At 46.2% G+C, this 16,743-nt stretch overlaps 2 protein-coding genes across 2 annotated transcripts; one reads left to right on the top strand and one right to left on the bottom strand.

The window, feature by feature from the left end:
* The first annotated feature begins 73 nt into the window (after positions 1–73).
* CCNDBP1 (cyclin D1 binding protein 1) lies at positions 74–7,272 on the top strand. The gene is made up of 11 exons (XM_029960424.1): positions 74–171; positions 216–298; positions 1,010–1,089; positions 1,727–1,808; positions 2,252–2,348; positions 2,477–2,550; positions 2,855–2,931; positions 3,577–3,830; positions 4,233–4,293; positions 4,941–4,987; positions 5,367–7,272. The coding sequence occupies exons 1-11, from the start codon at positions 74–76 to the stop codon at positions 5,473–5,475; spliced, it is 1,062 nt and encodes a 353-aa protein (XP_029816284.1). The 3' UTR covers positions 5,476–7,272.
* Positions 6,216–15,009, bottom strand: LOC103754213 (erythrocyte membrane protein band 4.2). The gene is made up of 13 exons (XM_008920005.3): positions 14,898–15,009; positions 14,068–14,253; positions 13,179–13,409; positions 12,455–12,573; positions 11,802–11,924; positions 11,242–11,419; positions 10,720–10,858; positions 10,234–10,337; positions 9,688–9,930; positions 8,545–8,865; positions 7,938–8,098; positions 7,402–7,535; positions 6,216–6,481 (listed from the first exon to the last, which is right to left on the bottom strand). Exons 1-13 carry the CDS (start codon positions 14,905–14,907, stop codon positions 6,331–6,333), a joined length of 2,100 nt encoding a protein of 699 aa, XP_008918253.1. The 5' UTR covers positions 14,908–15,009; the 3' UTR covers positions 6,216–6,330.
* Positions 15,010–16,743: the final 1,734 nt, after the last annotated feature.

A 16,743-nucleotide genomic window follows, 5' to 3' on the forward strand; every position in this document is an offset into this window, starting at 1 on the left:
AAGAAGCGGCCGGGGCGGTGCAGCCGCCGTGCCGGAGCGACGTGACGCGCGGGGCGCTGCGGGCCGCTCCGCGATGGAGGCGCGGGCAGCCGCTGCGGACGGTCGCGAGCGCTGGCGGGCGTTGCTGCGCGGCGCGAAGGATGCGGGCCGGGGCCGTGCGCCCCGAGTCAGGTTCGGCCGGGCCGAGCCGGGCCTCCCGCGGCGGGGGGCTGCAGCCTGGGTGTCTGTGCCGTTACAGAGGGAGAGCCGGGCGAGGGCCGAGAGCCGTTCGAGCTGCCGCGCTTCTGGGACGCGCTAGGTACGGGCGGGGAGGGGACGGACCGGGCTTTGGGGGGTGCCGGGGCCGCTGCCGGGCAGGGCTCCCATCCCCCGCGGGTCTCCAGCCGGCGCTTGGCACGTACCCTCCGCTCGTGGAATCGTAGGATCATCAGGGTTGGAATGGACCTTTAAGATCATCGAGTCCAGCCGTCAACCCAGCGCTGCCTCTGTAACCCCTAAACCACATCTGGCTCAGCGCCAGATCCGAGCGCCGCTCAAACGCCTCCAGCGATGGTGACTCCACCACCTCCTTGGGCAACCTATTCCAGTGCCTGACCACCCTAACAGCGGTCACCTGGCAAAGCAGCAGCCGATATTGAACCGTTGGTACACAAGATTTATAGAGCCTTTGGTCCCTGTTAAAGCCTCCCAGCACATCCTGGTGAAGGGGTCATGGACCGAGATGCAGACTGGGGTTGTGGGTATCACTACCAGCCATATGAGAAAAAGAAAAAAAAAAAAGAAAAAAAGCAGGCATAGGACACAAGCTACATGCATGGCACCATGGAATTCTGCTTTGGAGTGGGATTTAGTGTATATGTTTGTATGGCTTGGAAGGAAGTAATGATAGTCAAGCAAGTAATGATAATCAAGTAGTAGCATCAGAGATGTCGCTCATCAAGCTGCTCTGTTCTTTTATCTTTTACCCAAGTTACTTTCTTTTCTTTTGCTCCCATTGGATTTTTTCTAGGTCAGACATTCCAAGTAACGTCACAGGAAGCTACAAAGCTGAGTCTGGCGTTCTCAAGGCCTCCGCTACCTTCTGCAGAGGTGAGTGAAAGCCTCCACAGACTGTGAAATTGCCCCTGTGCATGAAGGTTCAGGTGTCTCTTGGTTCACTTGATTAAAACAATTTGGTCCAGTGCAAACAAGGGATGTCACTATGGACTGTGTATTGTAGAGTTCATTAACACAATCCAAGAGCTGCCCAGAGAACTAATTTCTATAAGCTAAGGAGACATACTTACTAGAAGTGTTCTTACATTCTTTAGCAGTTGCAGCTAGTTGCTGATAGAAACAGAATATTGGAGAATACAGACTTTAGATCCAACAAAGAATATGAAATATTTTTGCTATTAATTGAGAGAAATTTATCACACCTCTGTTTGGAGGACAGGAATAAAAAATCTCCAGAATAATGATCTAAGCTACTTCTTCCTCTCTGGTGTGTGACCACCACACCAGGGCGTGTTTTGTTACCCAGTCATGTTATTATGCATACAGCTTGTTTATTTGTATTTTCTTCTTGTGTTGGATTTGTTTCTCAAACAGGACGGCCATTATTATGTTTCCCTTTTCTCAAAGCAGTCTGAAAGCCAGTGATTGCTTGTGAGACTTTCTAAATATGCTGCAGCTGTGTGCTACTCATGATGATCTGAAGGTGATCCTTTTGCATCTCCATTTTCAGGATTGCAGGAAGCTGAGTGAAGATGTCCAAAATGCCATTCTTGCAGTTGCCACAGTGTACTACTGGCTCCCCAAGGGCCAAGGTGAGATAGTGACAGCAAGGCAGCCACCCCTGTATAAAGAAACCCCGTATTTCAGAGCCCAGTATGAGATCTGGCATCCACAGGAAAGCAAACTTTCATTAGCAGGTTATCCCATTATCAACTGTTCTGTAGACTTTGAACGTGTTTATGAGTGAACTACTTGTTTGTCTGCTCCTGCAGATTTCCATCTGTGGAAGAATGATAATGTAGGAAGTTGTATAGTTGATTGAGTGTTGGTATTTATGAAGTGTTGAAATTGTTGTCCAGAGTCCTTTTGGAACTGGGAAGCATCTTGCTTCCTTCCAAATACCTGTAACTTCATTTACACGGTGTATCCACACAAACAGAGCAGTCTGCGTGTTCATCTTTGTGTTCATCTCAGCAGTTGCTTTCTGTCAGTGCTGACTGTGGCAGCTTTCTTGCTCTTTCTCAATCTCACCCAGGTACTACTCTCCGGAAGATGGTGCGAGATGCTACCACTGAAGTAGTGGAAGGGATGATCCAGCTCACAGACACAATTCTCAATGCTCCAGCGGAGAGGTAATTTTTAATCGCATGATTCTATGATTTTATGATAATTTTTTGGAAAAAAGGGAAGAAAAAATTACAAGTATACTTGTTAGCAAGTATACTTGAGTCTGACTTTGGGGGCTTTTGTTTTGTTTCAGCTTGTCTCAGGAACAGCTTATATCCACTGGAGGTGTGTGGGAGGCGTGTGAGCAAGTGTCCAGCCTGCCACGAGGTGAGTGTTGTAAATGCAGAACAACAGGACTAGGATGTGTTGCCTTGGAGTATCAGTAGCCTTTGCAAAGGTATTCTAGGTGGTACAATGAAGGCTCACTCATTCTCCAAAACCCGACTGGTTTTGAAATGTATAAGCTTGGAAGCCGGGCCAGATTCTTTGCATGACAACAGTGCAGCTCTGAGCTCTGCAAGAAGTGTGATCCTGCAATCTCAAGATCTAATGATGGCAAACCCAGATGAAGGTTGTTGCAAACTGATTTGAAACAGTGGGGTGCCACAATTTTTATCCTTTTCCTTTGCAGATAACCAGGCAGCAGTTGCATCAGCTCTGACTGCGTGTCTGGGTGTGGTCAAGGATGCTGTGGAGGAGATGGAACATGTAAGGAAGCCCCTGAGCCTCAGAGCAACCTGCAGTGGTGGATTGTAGACTCACAGAATATCCTGAGTTGGAAGGGACACACAAGGATCATCGAGTCCAACTCCTGCCTCTGCACAGGGCAACCCCAACAATCCCACCATGTGCCTGAGAGCATTGTCCAAACAATGCCTGAGCTCTGGCAAGTTTGGGGCTGTGACCACTGCCCTGTTCCAGTGCCCCACCACCCTCTATGGTGGTTCAGTGATGGAATGCAGGGATTGTTTTATATACAGGCTTTGGTTTAAATTTGTTCTGATATGACCTAGGTTATTGGTTTTTGCATGGATTTTAATGAGTTTTTAATCTCAAACCAGGTTTACTTGATGTAAGGTATCCATAAAGCCATGTCCTGAAATGGGGGACATGGGAGATTGTGGGAGGAAGTTTAGGGTGATGTAGGAATGGCAGTATTTACCAGGTTCTTGCTGTTTGCACTGTTGAATTAGAGTGGGGGATTAATTTATCTTAATCCATTTCTGGGATTAACCAGATGAGATTTCCCCCATTAATTATTTGCATGATGTCTAGATGATGTTCTCCCTTTCCTTCTGGGTATTGCTGGAATTGATGTCAGGCTCTGGGTTTTCAGTGCATCTGTGTTCTCAGGCACTGGTGGAAGGGCAGGATCCCTATGGTGACATCATGGAAGATGAAGAGCTGGGCTTTCGGGGCAACAGAGACACATATTGGTCAGAAGGTGACCGGCAGCTGCTGAGCTCCTGCATGGGGTTAATGAAGGCTTCCAAAGCTTGCCTGAAGAAGGTCCTGGGTGCAGTGAAGGCCTATGGCAAAGCTGATTCTCCAGAGCAGATTGCTCAGCTGGATGACCTTGCAGACATTGCTAATGAGATCAGTCCAAGGTAAGCAGGTCTCTCCCTGTGCTGCTTTTTGCTCTGGAGCAGCCTTGGTCTCTCTTGAGGTCTAGAGAACAGAATAGGACTGCCTTTATGATACTGGAGCTGTGAGCAGGTGGTGGGGAGACTGCTATAGCATAGCAGTTGAGAGTTCAATAGCTATAGTTATAGCTATAGCTGTTGAGAGTTATGCAGGTCAGGAGGGGAACAGACATTGCAATTTGGGGTGGAGCTGTGGCCACATCTCACACTGTGGTGAGAGGGGCACATCCCATGGGTATGACTGATGTCTGCTTGTCATGCACTGCTGTTCCTGACTTACATTCAGGGCTGGGTGTGGGCTTGGACCAGGATCCATGAGTTGTGCTGGCAGGACCTTTCTTCCATTCTTCCTCTTTTCTATCCTAGTGTTGATGAGCTGGCACTGAGCATGTACCCACCTGTGAACCCTCTGGCTGTGCGACTTAATGTGAGTATCTGCAGCCTGTGTGTGGGACTGGGCTGTAGAGAATGGGGAGAAATCAAATTGGAGGGGTTATGTGACTGTCACGGAGAGGTGGGTATTAGTGACTGCCTCAGTAAAGATTTCTTAGGGTTGAAGAGTGGTTCTTAGCTTCCTTAGCTTCCTTCAGGTGGAAATCTTTACGTCTTCTGGGAAGGGCATGACCACTTGGAGCTTTAGCTCTGAACTGTAATCCATAGAGATGTCCAGTGACAAAACTGGTTTCATGCCTTTGGCCAGTGGCATGATTTTTTACAATAAAAAAGAAAGTATTGCTTAATATCAAATTGCATTAAAGTCAGTCACTTGTGACTCATATCTTAATATCAATTACCAATTTCTAATAGGGTTGTCTTTTTTTTAAATAAAGCATTTTAATGTATGCTTTAAAAACCATACATGTCTTTATTTTCACCTGTCCCAGCCAGCAGTAGGGTGGGAGACACTTCTAGCTTGGCAGTGATAGATAACTCCATTCTGCATCAGGATTGGTGGCAGTTCTACTCATTTTTGGCTGTTGAGCATTCCTGCATTTCTCTTTCCTTTCCAGTACTGCTGAGACCCTGTTTTTCCTCACATTTGGCTCACTTAATTTCCCTTTTGTTTCCTTCTAGGCTGCTAAGTTGGCCTCAGTGTTAAAGAAGGTCTTAGAGATTGCAAAGTGAGTATGAGCTACTGTTTTATTAGTGTGTGTTCCCTGCTATGAAAGTTCAGACCTTTCTGCCTCGTGTCAAATATGACTCATTTCTAGACAGTAAATGCTGGCATTTTGGAGTAGTTATGGTGTTATCTGAGGGGTGAGACTAAGAAAAGGATGGTAGGGATGAAAGCAGTTCCCAATGAAGACACACACACGTGTGTTAAGGTTTGGGACTACATACATGAATGTGGGTTCTTCCTTGCTCAAAGCCCTCTGGGGCTATAGCAGCCCTGTTTAGTGCTGTGGTTATTCAGCACTTCACAGTACCCCTGTGTTGCCTGGATGCATAGATGTAGGACACCCAGGAGGCTTTCCTAATGAATTTCCTCCACTTTTGCAGGACAAGCCATGTGTGTCCACCATCAGAGGAAGGCTGGGTGCAGTTTCTAGATGGTGCAGTAGATCACAACATGAACAAAATCAAGAACTTCACACAGGGTCAACTCTAGCTCTCCTGTGCCTACGTGTGTTGCTGCCACTGGCTCTGGCATGTGCTTTTCCAGTGAATCTTGCTGTTCTTCAGCTGCTCAGAGAATGAGGAGAACAATGTTTCTAGGAGAGAACCTTACTGCCACTTGGAAAAACTTTTCCAGGAAGTTGCTCTTTGCCATTGCAGAAGTCGTCATTTTACTTGGATTCTTGGGATGATGCAGTGCTGCATCTTAACCTGCCCCGTTCTTCAGACATTACAGCTACTGTGGGGTTCAAAGAACAATAAAATATTGGTAGATTTGCATTAGTTGCTTTATCTGTCTTCAGGTGGCAGAAGATATATACTGAAGGAAGGGGTCTTGCTTCTTTTGCAAGCAGCCCAATGAACCATTATAAAATATGCTGCACTGTTGCTGTTTCCTGTTTAACCTTAGAGAGCAATGAACAGCTTTCTATTATTTATTTCCTCAGAAAGCAGCAGAAAATACTGTTTACTACTTTATTAATATCAAGGATCTGTAAGGGGAGAGGGGTGTATCTCTAGAGAATTGCTACATCACTTTAAAGTTCCAGGGTATCCTTTTGTTTTCACAAGGAGGGAAAATGCCTCAGCAGTGGTGGGTTCAGCACATGTGTGTGGTGAGAAATGTCTGCTTGAGCCTTCAGCCCATCTTTGTCACAGTAAGGTTCAACTTCTGAAACTGGAGAGTGGACATAGTGCCAGATGGGAGAGAGCTGAATTTATACAAATAATCAAAATCAGACATGGTTTTAAACTTAACTTTTATTAAACTTAACATCTGTGCTTGCCTAAGATCAGGGCACAGATCATGACCACTCTTTTGTAAGCAGGACCTGTTCCAAGCTGGGCCTCAGGCAGCTGCAATGTCAGTAGTTCTGTAGCTCTTCAGGCTCTGGAGTTGAGGGCAGGTAAGTTGTGCAGTGAGTCTCCTGGGCCCTGCTCGGATGGGGGTGAATGGGATTTGCAGCTCTTGAGTGCTTTTAGCTTGCACAGATCCCAACCTGAAAGGTGAGAAGGGATTATACAGGAATCACACCTCTTTGTATTTCTGGTTCCCTGGGCCTAGGAAATGCTAGACAGGAGTGTGGTGCCAAAAGTAAAAAGAAAAGAAAGGAGAAAAAGAAGAAAGCTAGCAGTTATCTAAACTACCACAATGGAATTGTCATCTGACAATAGTTTGGGCAGGAGGTAGGACAGGAAAGTTAATTCCCCATGGAGCCATCTAAGGTCACTTTGTCCTAATGCAGCTTCTTCAGATAAATGTGGGGTGTTTGTCCTGTGCAGGAGAGCACACCTTTTTGGATGACTCTTGGCTAAGTCACATTTGCCTGGTTCTTCAGTTGGGAAGGGGAAGACACCACTAGAATTGTACCCAGGGACTGTCTTTATTGTTTATAGTGGGTAATGGGTGGAAAGATATGTCACAAACAGTATAGTTTTATTCCACTTAAGGATGTTCAAGTGGCTCACTAAAAAGTAATTGATTTCTCAACAGCAAATAATTTCTAAACTTCATGGCTCATTTCAGTGACCTCATTTCAGTAACTTGTCTTATTTAATGTGAGTTTCTGACTAAGTCTTGTGGTATTTCTCCTGTTATCCTTTTGTTGGCAGGAGGCTTTTCCTTTTGTTGTCTAGGCCTTTGTGGTTGAAGCTTTCACAGATGTCATATTGGCTTCAACTTATGCATTACACATTTGTTGGAAGTTCTGTTAACTTCTCCTTTTGAGTGTGAAAATCTTCTGTATTGTATGTAAATAAAGGACAGAATGCCTGGGGCTTTCATGCTGAAGCAGTGTCTTCCTGCCATGTTGTTGCCTGGTTATTTTTGGGGACAGCCTTTCCTGTGCAAGGGTTTCTCTAGCTTGTATTGTGTCTCTTTTTCCATTTGCTGTTCTCAGATCCATCAGTTTGCACTTACCTGTACTTCCTCTGTCTGTAAATGAGCCCTTGCCCTGCAACTGCTACCACACACTGCTCCAGGGGTTTGGGGAAAGGGTTCAGGAGGCTGATCCTTGCTGTGTTTGGCTGATACTGTACCATGGTTTTTGGAAGCTGTTGAAAGAAGGAAATGAGCTGAAACTGAGAGAAGGAAAAAGATTCTTCTGTGATTAAAGGGAGATGTATAATTTTTGGTGCCAAAGCTGCCAGTTGGCAGAAGAGGCAAAATCCAGGTTAGTTTCTTCTGCTCTAGTTTCCTTCTGCAGCCTCTGATTTCCAGAGTAGTCACTGAGTTAGGAGTCATCAGGATTTCCTCATGCACACACAAAGAAAAGGCAGGAGTGGGAGCACTGTGTACAACACTGGCCCAACTCACCTTTCCCAAACTGATATCCCAGTGCTTTGAAAGAACAAGGCATGAGGAGAGCCACTGAACCAGCAGAGTTGTTTTGCTGCCTGTGACTGTGAAAGCTGTTTTCTCCCTACTGCAGTAACAGAATGACAGCCCAGTCTAACCTCAATAGTGTGAAGGGGATCAGAAACGCTGATCTCTTCCTGTGCCAGGTATATGTAGCAGGAGGCCTCATCTCTCAGCACAGCAGTCAGCCTGAGCAGGTGGGTCTCCCCCAGCTCTCTTCCACACCATGAGTAAGGCACAAGGATCTTCAGGTTGTGGACTGGAATAGAGTGGTGAAATAACAGATGATGAGCAGAGTCTTTCCTTTGCCTGCGTGACACCTCTGAGTGTTTAGTGCCCAACATTGTACTGAAAGCTGCAGCATTTAAATGCTTAAGTGATCCCAGCTGGATTCACAGATTGAAAATCTCTAAGGTGGTGTTGCCAAAGTGTTGTATTTCACAGAATCACAGAATGGGTAAGGTTGGAAGTGAATCATGTGGTCAAACCTCCCTGCCCAAGCAAGGTCATCCCAGAGCACAGGGCACAGGATTGTGTCCAGATGGTCCTTGAATATCTCCAATGAGGGAGACTCCACAACCTCTCTGGGCAATCATTTACAATCAACTATTCAGACAACCTTTTGTAAACTTATGGCTAAGAGCATTTTTTCTGAAGTGAGAACTAGATACACTTTTCTAGCCAGGCACTCAGCAGAGTCCTTACCTTCATTGCTTTGGAGGTTAAAATTAAACTCTTCCTTCCAAAGCTGGGTAATAGGCACACCATTATAATGTAGAGACTGGACCCCAACTACCAGCTGAGTAGCCTTTTCTTCACCACTGTGGTTAGACATTTCAATGGAAAGTGGAATATCTTGTCCTGGTTGCAGAGAACTACTCGACTGGAGGTGGAGGGAAAGGTTAACTGGCTCTTCGAGGGCAATAGGAATGGAGCTAAACAGTGTTGAGCTGCTGCTGGTGGTTGTCTCAAGTTTCCTTATACTTCTGTAGGCTTTGTCAAGTACTCCTTTTTCCTTAAGAGAGCCTGTCACAAAAAGAAACACATATTTTAGTATCCTTTCCAGTTTACTAGTGTGAAGCAGCAAGTGCAGGAGAATGGCATTGATTTATCCTGGCACTACTGTAGATAACTGTTTCTAAGAGCATAGAGAGATATCCTTTTGAGCTTCTGGTTGGAGCAGTTCAAGAATTTCAGCTGACAGGATATTCATTGGATGTACCTGACAGATTCTACTTGGGAAGAGTTGTCATAGCTTTTAAAGCACCTTGGTGCTAACATCTGTCAGAGTAAAGGAGGCAGTGGCCTCTTTAACTGTTGCTGTAGCTGAGGCACAGGGCTGTGCTCTCATGTGATGGACTGCAGCCAAGGAGACAACATGCCACAGCCTAAGATGAGATGGCAGGGTTGGGTCAGGGAAACAGCACTCACATTCTGAAGCTACTTTTTGAGGGAGAGATTTAGGCAATATCTGAGAGCGTAACAGTCCTTTTCAGAAAGCTGGGGTCTGAAATAGTTCTATCTATCTGTCTGTCTATCTATTACAGAGGTAATGGGAGGTGAATGTGCAGAGAGTAGAGGCAACAGGAACCAGAAAAGTTTTTCCAGATGTGGAAGTGCCTGGTAAAGAAACACCCAGCCATCCACAGACCTGGTTAATGCAATTAAGCAGATGAAATTTAGGCTTTGGTTCTGTAGACAGAGTTGGGTGTTCTCGTGCCATTGAAGAAGGGAAAGTTATGAGAATTGGATGACCCTGGTGTTTTGGTTTGTCTCTGCTCTCTAGCCTTTTCCTCTTCACTTGCAACACTGCCAAGGAAGGTGCTCAGCCACTGGCCAACCCCATACCTTCAGGATATTTGTAGTTGTGTGTGATGTCCTCACAGCGTTCACTGCCAACACTCTTGGTGCTGATGTTGTTACCAGTGTATTTTGTGCCACCGAAAGCTGGCTTAAGGGTGTCATCTGCTCTTTGTATCCAGACCTGACACTTGGCATTGATGGCAGCAAAGAAGTAGCAAACATCATAATTGACTTCTGTGTCCCCTTCCTTGATGGCGTGGACAGGGGCTGGCCCACAGAAGGATCGACCTGAAGAGAAAACGTGGCCTAGTTAAGATTCAGATGCTTTACCAGCTAAAGCCATCCCTAGTTTAGACCTACACTGGGATTAGTGAAGTATCTAGTTCAGGAAGACATTAGGAAGCAGTGCTGTGATAGAGCTCTTAAAGCTACATAAGCTGCAGAAACCAAACAGATAAATAATGATTTTGGGCCTAAAGTCAACAGGGTGAGTCCCTGTCCTGTTGCATCTTTCCACTGGAAGTTGGGGAAGGGAGGAATGCTGAACTGCTCCTCTTCCCCCCTTTCTCAAGCCCATCTCTGGTATCTTACCTTCGCTTTTTTCCTGGCAGGTGGCATCCAGTGCCTGCCACCCGCTGTACTGGGGTGGCAGATCAGCCCGAGCCATCCAGCATTCGTTCCAAACGTGGAAGGTCCTGCAGGAGACATCACGAGCTTATACCAAGGGACTGGGCCCTGAGGTACAGTAAATTTTTAGCCAAACCACAGCCGGTCAATGCTCCTTTGAAAGAGTTCAGTGCATGTTGAGGAGAGCAGAGACCATGTTTTTTGATACAAGTGGAGTTTCTCTGGCTGGACTGGGCTATCATTCTTCCTTTGTGGGCCTTAGTAATAAAGCACTCTTCAGTTTGGGTTGCCCACTTTATCAAGGACAGGTCATGTAGACAGGATCTCAGCCGAGCTGTCTCCTATCCACCTCCCCGCAGCTCTTTCACCTCTTTGTTCTCCCCCCTCTATCACTTCCTACATCCAGGTATTGTCTCAAATTCTTGCTTGGGCCCTGCCATGTTTCCTTACCAGACACGAGCACGCTTGTCCTGAGTGAGCAGTGTCCCATCTTCATCATAATACTCATCCACACTCAGGCTGCTCTTAGTGTTGTGAGCCCACGTAAAGCCAGTGACCACCCTGGTAGGGATTCCCAGGCACCTCAGAACTGTGCAGAAGAGAGAGCCGTGAATCAGTTGTGCATCCTGCCCTAAGGGTGCCTCTGCTGATGGGTGCAGAGCTTTTTGGTGCTAGGACTGTTAGGAATGGCACAGGCCTGCTGTCTGGACTTTGCAAGAGTCCTTGCCCCTTCAGGAAATAAGATCTCATAAGTGCCTTCAGAGAATGGATGTACTGATACTCTTTTATCTCAAAGCTAGTGATGCTCAGTGCTGACGAGGAAACTCTGGGGATCTGCCTCTCACCTAAAGATTAAAGGTTGTGTTACTAGGATCTGTGTTAATCCAGGAATTTAGGCATATGATAGAGGTCCTGCAGACCAAATAAGGCTTTGCTCAGCATGAAGGTCTTTGAAGCATCACTTTGAGGTACCTGAACACATGACTGCAGCAAACACCCAGCAGTGCCCGTAGCGGACAGGCTGGCGTTTCGATGCCATCCACTGCCAGAGGATGGGGCTGCTTCCCAGCCACTTGGAAGGGGGTGTCCCATTACGGTATTTCCCAGCCTCACACTCTGTCAGGATTCCTTTAAGCTCATTGCAGTTCAGCTGCAGGGAAGGAGGAGAGAAAGTTGTATTAAGGAATTGCCTCTCTTTGCTAGGTCAACCCAATCCTATTTGATGAAGCCATTCCCAAGGCAGATGAAACCAAGAGGATTTTTTTTGGTGCAAAGCATGAAGGTTGTGGCTGAGCAGAACAAGCACAGCAATGTCCTCTGAGATTTATTCAGTAAGTGAATAAAGTCACTGCTAAGAAACTCCTGCAGCACTACTTGTCTGCTGCGAGAATATCAGGATAGGCTGGAGGTGGGCAGGAGGTCGGGTTTGGAACAGCCCTGGGCAGGCTTCCTCTTTGGTCAGTGGGTTGCCCTGAGCTGGGATTGAGAAGATGCACCCTGCTAGTGCCAGGGCTGCTGCCTGCTCTCCTTACCATGGCAGCCACTGCTCGGCAGACGTGGACAGGGCTCCTGCGCTGGGTGGGATCCTTCTCTCCTTGATGGTGTTCACCCATGCACAGCAGTGTGAAGCAGATGTCAACAATGCCCTGCTCAAACTGAAACAAGAACACATCATTTCAGGAAATCCGGCCTGAGTTTTTGTTCTCTTGAGTCCCTACGAGGGTTTGGAACTGTGCAGGTTATTTCTCCCTTTCTGCTGATTGTCTTATAGAATCTGTCCTGTTCTAATCACTGGCTGTGTCAGGTGGCCTTGGGCAAATTGAAAGATCTACTTGTCCTCACTTTACCTGTAATACAGAGACAGTATTACTAAGTTCTGTTAAATGCTTTTATACCTGTTTTGGAAAGGAAGGCACACAAAGCTGGGATATAGATCAATGCATATCTTTATATAGGACAGCCTGAGAAGGTAGCTAAAATGACATATAGGGGGTTATATGATTTCATGCAGAGGTCCCTGTTCTCCTGCACAGGCTTAGACAAAGACAGTGAGTGCAGAGAGCAAGGTCTTTCATCAGAGCCACAGCACAGAGATGGGTAAGGCTATCAGCATCCTGTATACACAAGGTATATGTACTCTTCTCTGCTGGTGGCTGTGAGAGGGCATGTTGGAACTCTGGCTTACCTGACTGAAGTCCCAGGGTTGTGCTACAGCTGCATTTTCAGTCCCCCAGTAGATGACACCCTCCTGGTTTAAAATGTACTCCTGCCGCTGTGCCTCGTTGGGCAAGAACACCTCATCATCTAGATCAGAGGGAAAAAAAGCATCAGGAAGAAAGCATTCCTGGTCTCAGATGCACTTGCATCTCTCTGACATCAGCAGACTCCACTGCACTCCAGGGACTTCAGCAGTCCCTGGCATCCTGCCTTGAAAAATATCACAGTTTGTGAATCAGACAGGAAAAAAGAATTTCATTGTAATCTCTGTTCCTTGTTCAAAAAGTTCCTCCAGACCTAGGCAGTTGCACTTGCTGGCTCTGCTACTCTCCTGGCTGATAACTTCTCTAATACTAAGAAAGATACAGTGGCCTTAATCAGACTAGTAACAATCTTGACTCATCTTAAAATCTTTACTATAGGAAACACTTCATCAAACATTTTTCCTTAGCAGAAGGGCAGGGCTCTGGCAGTGGAGTACTCCAGCAATGGGACAGAAGTGCTGAGGTAGGCAACTCTGAGCTTTCTTAGCCCCTTCCTCTCTCCTCAGGTGCTGTGAGGAGCAGGGCAGGAGGGGCAGGGAGCACTGGGTGGGTCAGCCTCAGCCTCCAGGAGGGCAAAGTGCCAGAGCTCAAAAGCTGTTTTTGTGAAGTGACTGATCCCAGCCTGCCTCTCCATTTCTGACCACATACCTTGGCACCAAGGGTTAAAGAGAAGGGTGAATTCTCCCAGGTCGTGGGAAGTTTGGGAAGCACGTAGAAGCAGAGTGTACTGGCCAATGGGAGCATTGGCAGGGGTGTTCACAGTGAGGGTCCAGGAGCACAGGTCCTGTTCTTCCAGTGCTGCACTCCACTGCTTCTGGTCTCCCAGGCTGGAGATGGGAAATTCAGTCTGGATTTCATCTCCTTTGGAAGGATGTCGTCCTGTAGCCAAAGAGATCTGGTTGTGTTTATTCCAAACATTGTGTTTATTCCTCACCTGTGCAGACTGCAGGGACCTTGTCTGTTTGGGAGCCACAGCTCTGCTCATGAGAGAGTCTAAACCCTTTAGCAGCTTGATGCCTTGTGAACCTTCCTAAGGTTACTGCTGCACTCAGGCCACATTTGAAAGTGAGATGTGCATTTCATAGATTTGTAGAAACCAGTGTATTCACTGCCAGAATGGTGCAGACCTGCTGCTCCTGGAATTCAGTCTTAGAACAAGAGTCACAGCCAAATGCTCAAGTTTTGGTAAAACAGGCTGGGGCTGAATGTTACTTCCCTTCTCAGGGGTCTCACTAGAAAACAGTCCTTAAGGCTACCTAAGTTTGAACATTCCTAAATCAAAAGCCAGGAGAGATCTTGTGAGTACTTTCAAATCATGGAGTAGTGAACCTGTATTGCTTATTGTGCTGCAGTGTCTCTTCTGGAAAGGGATCTGGTTGTGACCCTGCAGCAGCAGGAGACTCTACTTTGCCTTAGATAAACAGTCCACTGCCCCATGTCTAAATGTGGGCACCTCTGTCCAGCTCTGGAGATGGCTTTGCCACCAGCTCTGTTCTTGAGGAGTGTGGAGTTCTGATAGGTTTGGTAGTGGTGTTACCTGTCTGTGCAATGAGGAAGGTCCTCTTCATCTGCTGCAGGTAGTTGTGTACTGGAGCTGAGAAGTTCACAGTGATGGTGAATGGCTGCCCCCGCCTCACAATCAGCCTTTCAGTGCTGATTTCTTCTGTGTGGTGGTTACTGTTGTTCATGGGGACCTTGAAATCGCATTTTTTGAAGCTCAGACCTGTAGTGTGAGAAGATACAGAATGAGTTTGGGGCTGTGAACTGCCTGCAGTCTGGCCCAGAGCCACATTCTGAGACACACAAACAGCTGACCAAGTGTTTTCTCCACTCAGACATTCCCTCCCTGCCTTTGAGACTTTCTGACCAGTAACTGTGGGAGCCTTCACTCTGAGCTTGGTTGTTCTGCTGTCAAGTGGCTACTGAGCTGCCTTTTTTGCTGTCACTTTCTTCAAGGTTGCTTGGAACCTGGACCCTCTTTCTGCTCCGTGGTTAAAACACTTCATCATCTCTCTGCTTCAGTTTTATAGTCTGGGTTACCTCCCACCACCCCTGCCTTCCATTCCCTCTGTCGAGGATACCTCACTTACCTTTGCTTCCAGACTCTCACCTGTCTGCCTTAGCTGCTTCTTGCTGCTTCTCAAGCTCCTCTTAGACACTGATACCAGCTTTTGTTTGCTGTGCCTTTTTGTGCAGTCTGCCATGCAAACCCAACTCCCTCAGCTTTTAGAGCACAGTCTTGGCTCCTGCCCTGTAAGCTCAGCTCTTCTAAAGCCTTGTGAACACTGTCTTGGAGCAAGAACAGTTGTTTTTCCCTGACACACAGCTTGCAAATGCTTGGAACTAACCAAAGTGATTTTTGCTTACCTTGGCCCATGGCTGGTTCCCTGTACCATGAAAGTCTTCAGCTCCTGCTCACTCTGCTGGGCAACAGATCCTTCCTCCAGCTGTCTGTAAAAACTGTCCTCTTGCAAAGTTGGTTGCTTGATTTCTTTATACAGGGTGGGACGTGATGTTGCCACCTTTCCAGCTTATCTTGCTGGCCTGGTGTGCAGATGTCAAGGGCTCTTTTATCTCTCAGGCCACACTGAAGACACCCAACAGATGAGGTCAAATTCCACAGCGGGATGTGAAGCATTTAGAGACAGACAGGGACAATTCCTTCAAGAAGCTGTGCACTGGGAACTCCAGAGTAGGAAATGCAAATCTCAATATGGCTCTAAACAAAGCACAGAATGCACTTCAAATGTAAGTGTTGGAGAGCTGCTCTACGGCATTGACCCCAAGCTACTTAGATCCTAAACTCTTCAAGGAGTTAAAAAAATATGAGTCAGTACATCCGTTGCTCTTGTGCCTAATTCAAAAAAGTGAAACCTCTTCAAAATGAGGAAATGTGCCAAAGGCAGCAACTAAAAAAAGTGGAATAATGCAGACTATTTAAAAGTTTTGCACTGCAGAGTTGGGCTAAGCACATTTTTTAAGTTGCTGTAATATTAAAAGGACACCACTGGATTGATAAATGATTGGTCAAAAGATAGGAAATAAGATATCAGAAATGAACACCTTTCACTGTGGAGTGAGTCACCAATAGTTTTGCAGAAACCTATGATCTTCCACAAATTCAAGAGTAATTTGAGAAGCCAATCACACAATATTACACCAGAGAACTTGGTGTTTTTCTTAGTATGTCCATATTAGACTTTACAATCTCTTGCTTATATGCATCATTTAGGCTAAATAAAAACTCCCTGTGTTTTAGTCCTTTTACAGCACAGCCTTGATTGTACAGATTCACTTTCACAGAATTGCAGAGTGGTTGAGGTTGGAAGGGATCTCAGAGGTGTTCTTAAATGCACCTTTGCAATATAAGTATGTGTTTATGAACCTCTAAATCAGAGTGGTTTAGATCCAAGCAGGTATTTATCCCATCAGCACTGCCTTGTAATGGCTGTGTATTCCCACAGTACCATCTCTTGGTCAAACTGGCAACTGCAAGGAAGATTTGTTGCATCCCTTTGAAGGTGTCTGCATTTCCAGCTCTGACAGTGGCATGTGCACAAATTAGACAGGAATTTTCCTTTTGGAGGGAATTTCTTGTTTCTTTAGAGCTACAAGAAATGCTTACACTGTGCCTTTGGGTTTGTCTTTTATAGTGAGCAGTGCCCTCCACATTCAGCACATGGACCGAGTGGGAAAGCAGTGCAGCTTTGGTGGCAGAACAAAGTGATTTGAAACCACCAACTTTGGCTATTTCTGGTTGATCTCTTTTAATCTGTAAAATAGTAGTAATTTCATCGACTGCCTGAATCAAGGCTCTAGAAACTTAGATCAGAAGAACAGGATGGTGGGGAGAAACATTCACCACCCTGGAGGCTGATTTTAATGTCTTTCAAGATCAATTTATGGGAAGCATGTGTCATATCAGCCAGTGCTCACTGGATTATTTTTTTGAGTGATCAAACTGGAATGAGGGCTGGCTGGGTCAGCCTCTTGGGCATGCTCACGTTTAAACTGTGCATTTATAAAGAAAAATACTGACAATTAGCCATATTTTACTCCACTGACTCCCAGTGACTTCTGACCGAGGGCTGTGTAAAGATTGTAGGTTTGACAAAAGCTATTTAAATCCTTCCTCGGGCGCTTGCATGTTTTTCTCTATAATAGTCATTAGTTTAATTGTACAGTTGTCTTATGTCTCATGCAGGAAGAATGT

Source organism: Manacus vitellinus, unplaced genomic scaffold, assembly GCF_001715985.3.
Source record: "Manacus vitellinus isolate BGI_N305 unplaced genomic scaffold, ASM171598v3 scaffold_26_pilon, whole genome shotgun sequence".
Taxonomy (NCBI): domain Eukaryota; kingdom Metazoa; phylum Chordata; class Aves; order Passeriformes; family Pipridae; genus Manacus; species Manacus vitellinus.

Bases quoted from the DNA above. Each gene is read 5' to 3' on its own strand.
- LOC103754213 (XM_008920005.3), bottom strand. The intron at 12,574-13,178 runs GTATGTGGTCAG...CCTCTGATCTAG, and splicing joins CTTTAACCCTTGGTGCCAAG to ATGATGAGGTGTTCTTGCCC. The intron at 6,482-7,401 runs GTAAGTGCAAAC...CTCACCTTTCAG, and splicing joins TACAGACAGAGGAAGTACAG to GTTGGGATCTGTGCAAGCTA.
- CCNDBP1 (XM_029960424.1), top strand. From the start codon at position 74: ATGGAGGCGCGGGCAGCCGCTGCGGACGGTCGCGAGCGCTGGCGGGCG. The intron at 2,551-2,854 runs GTGAGTGTTGTA...TTTCCTTTGCAG, and splicing joins AGTGTCCAGCCTGCCACGAG to ATAACCAGGCAGCAGTTGCA. The intron at 4,988-5,366 runs GTGAGTATGAGC...CCACTTTTGCAG, and splicing joins AAGGTCTTAGAGATTGCAAA to GACAAGCCATGTGTGTCCAC.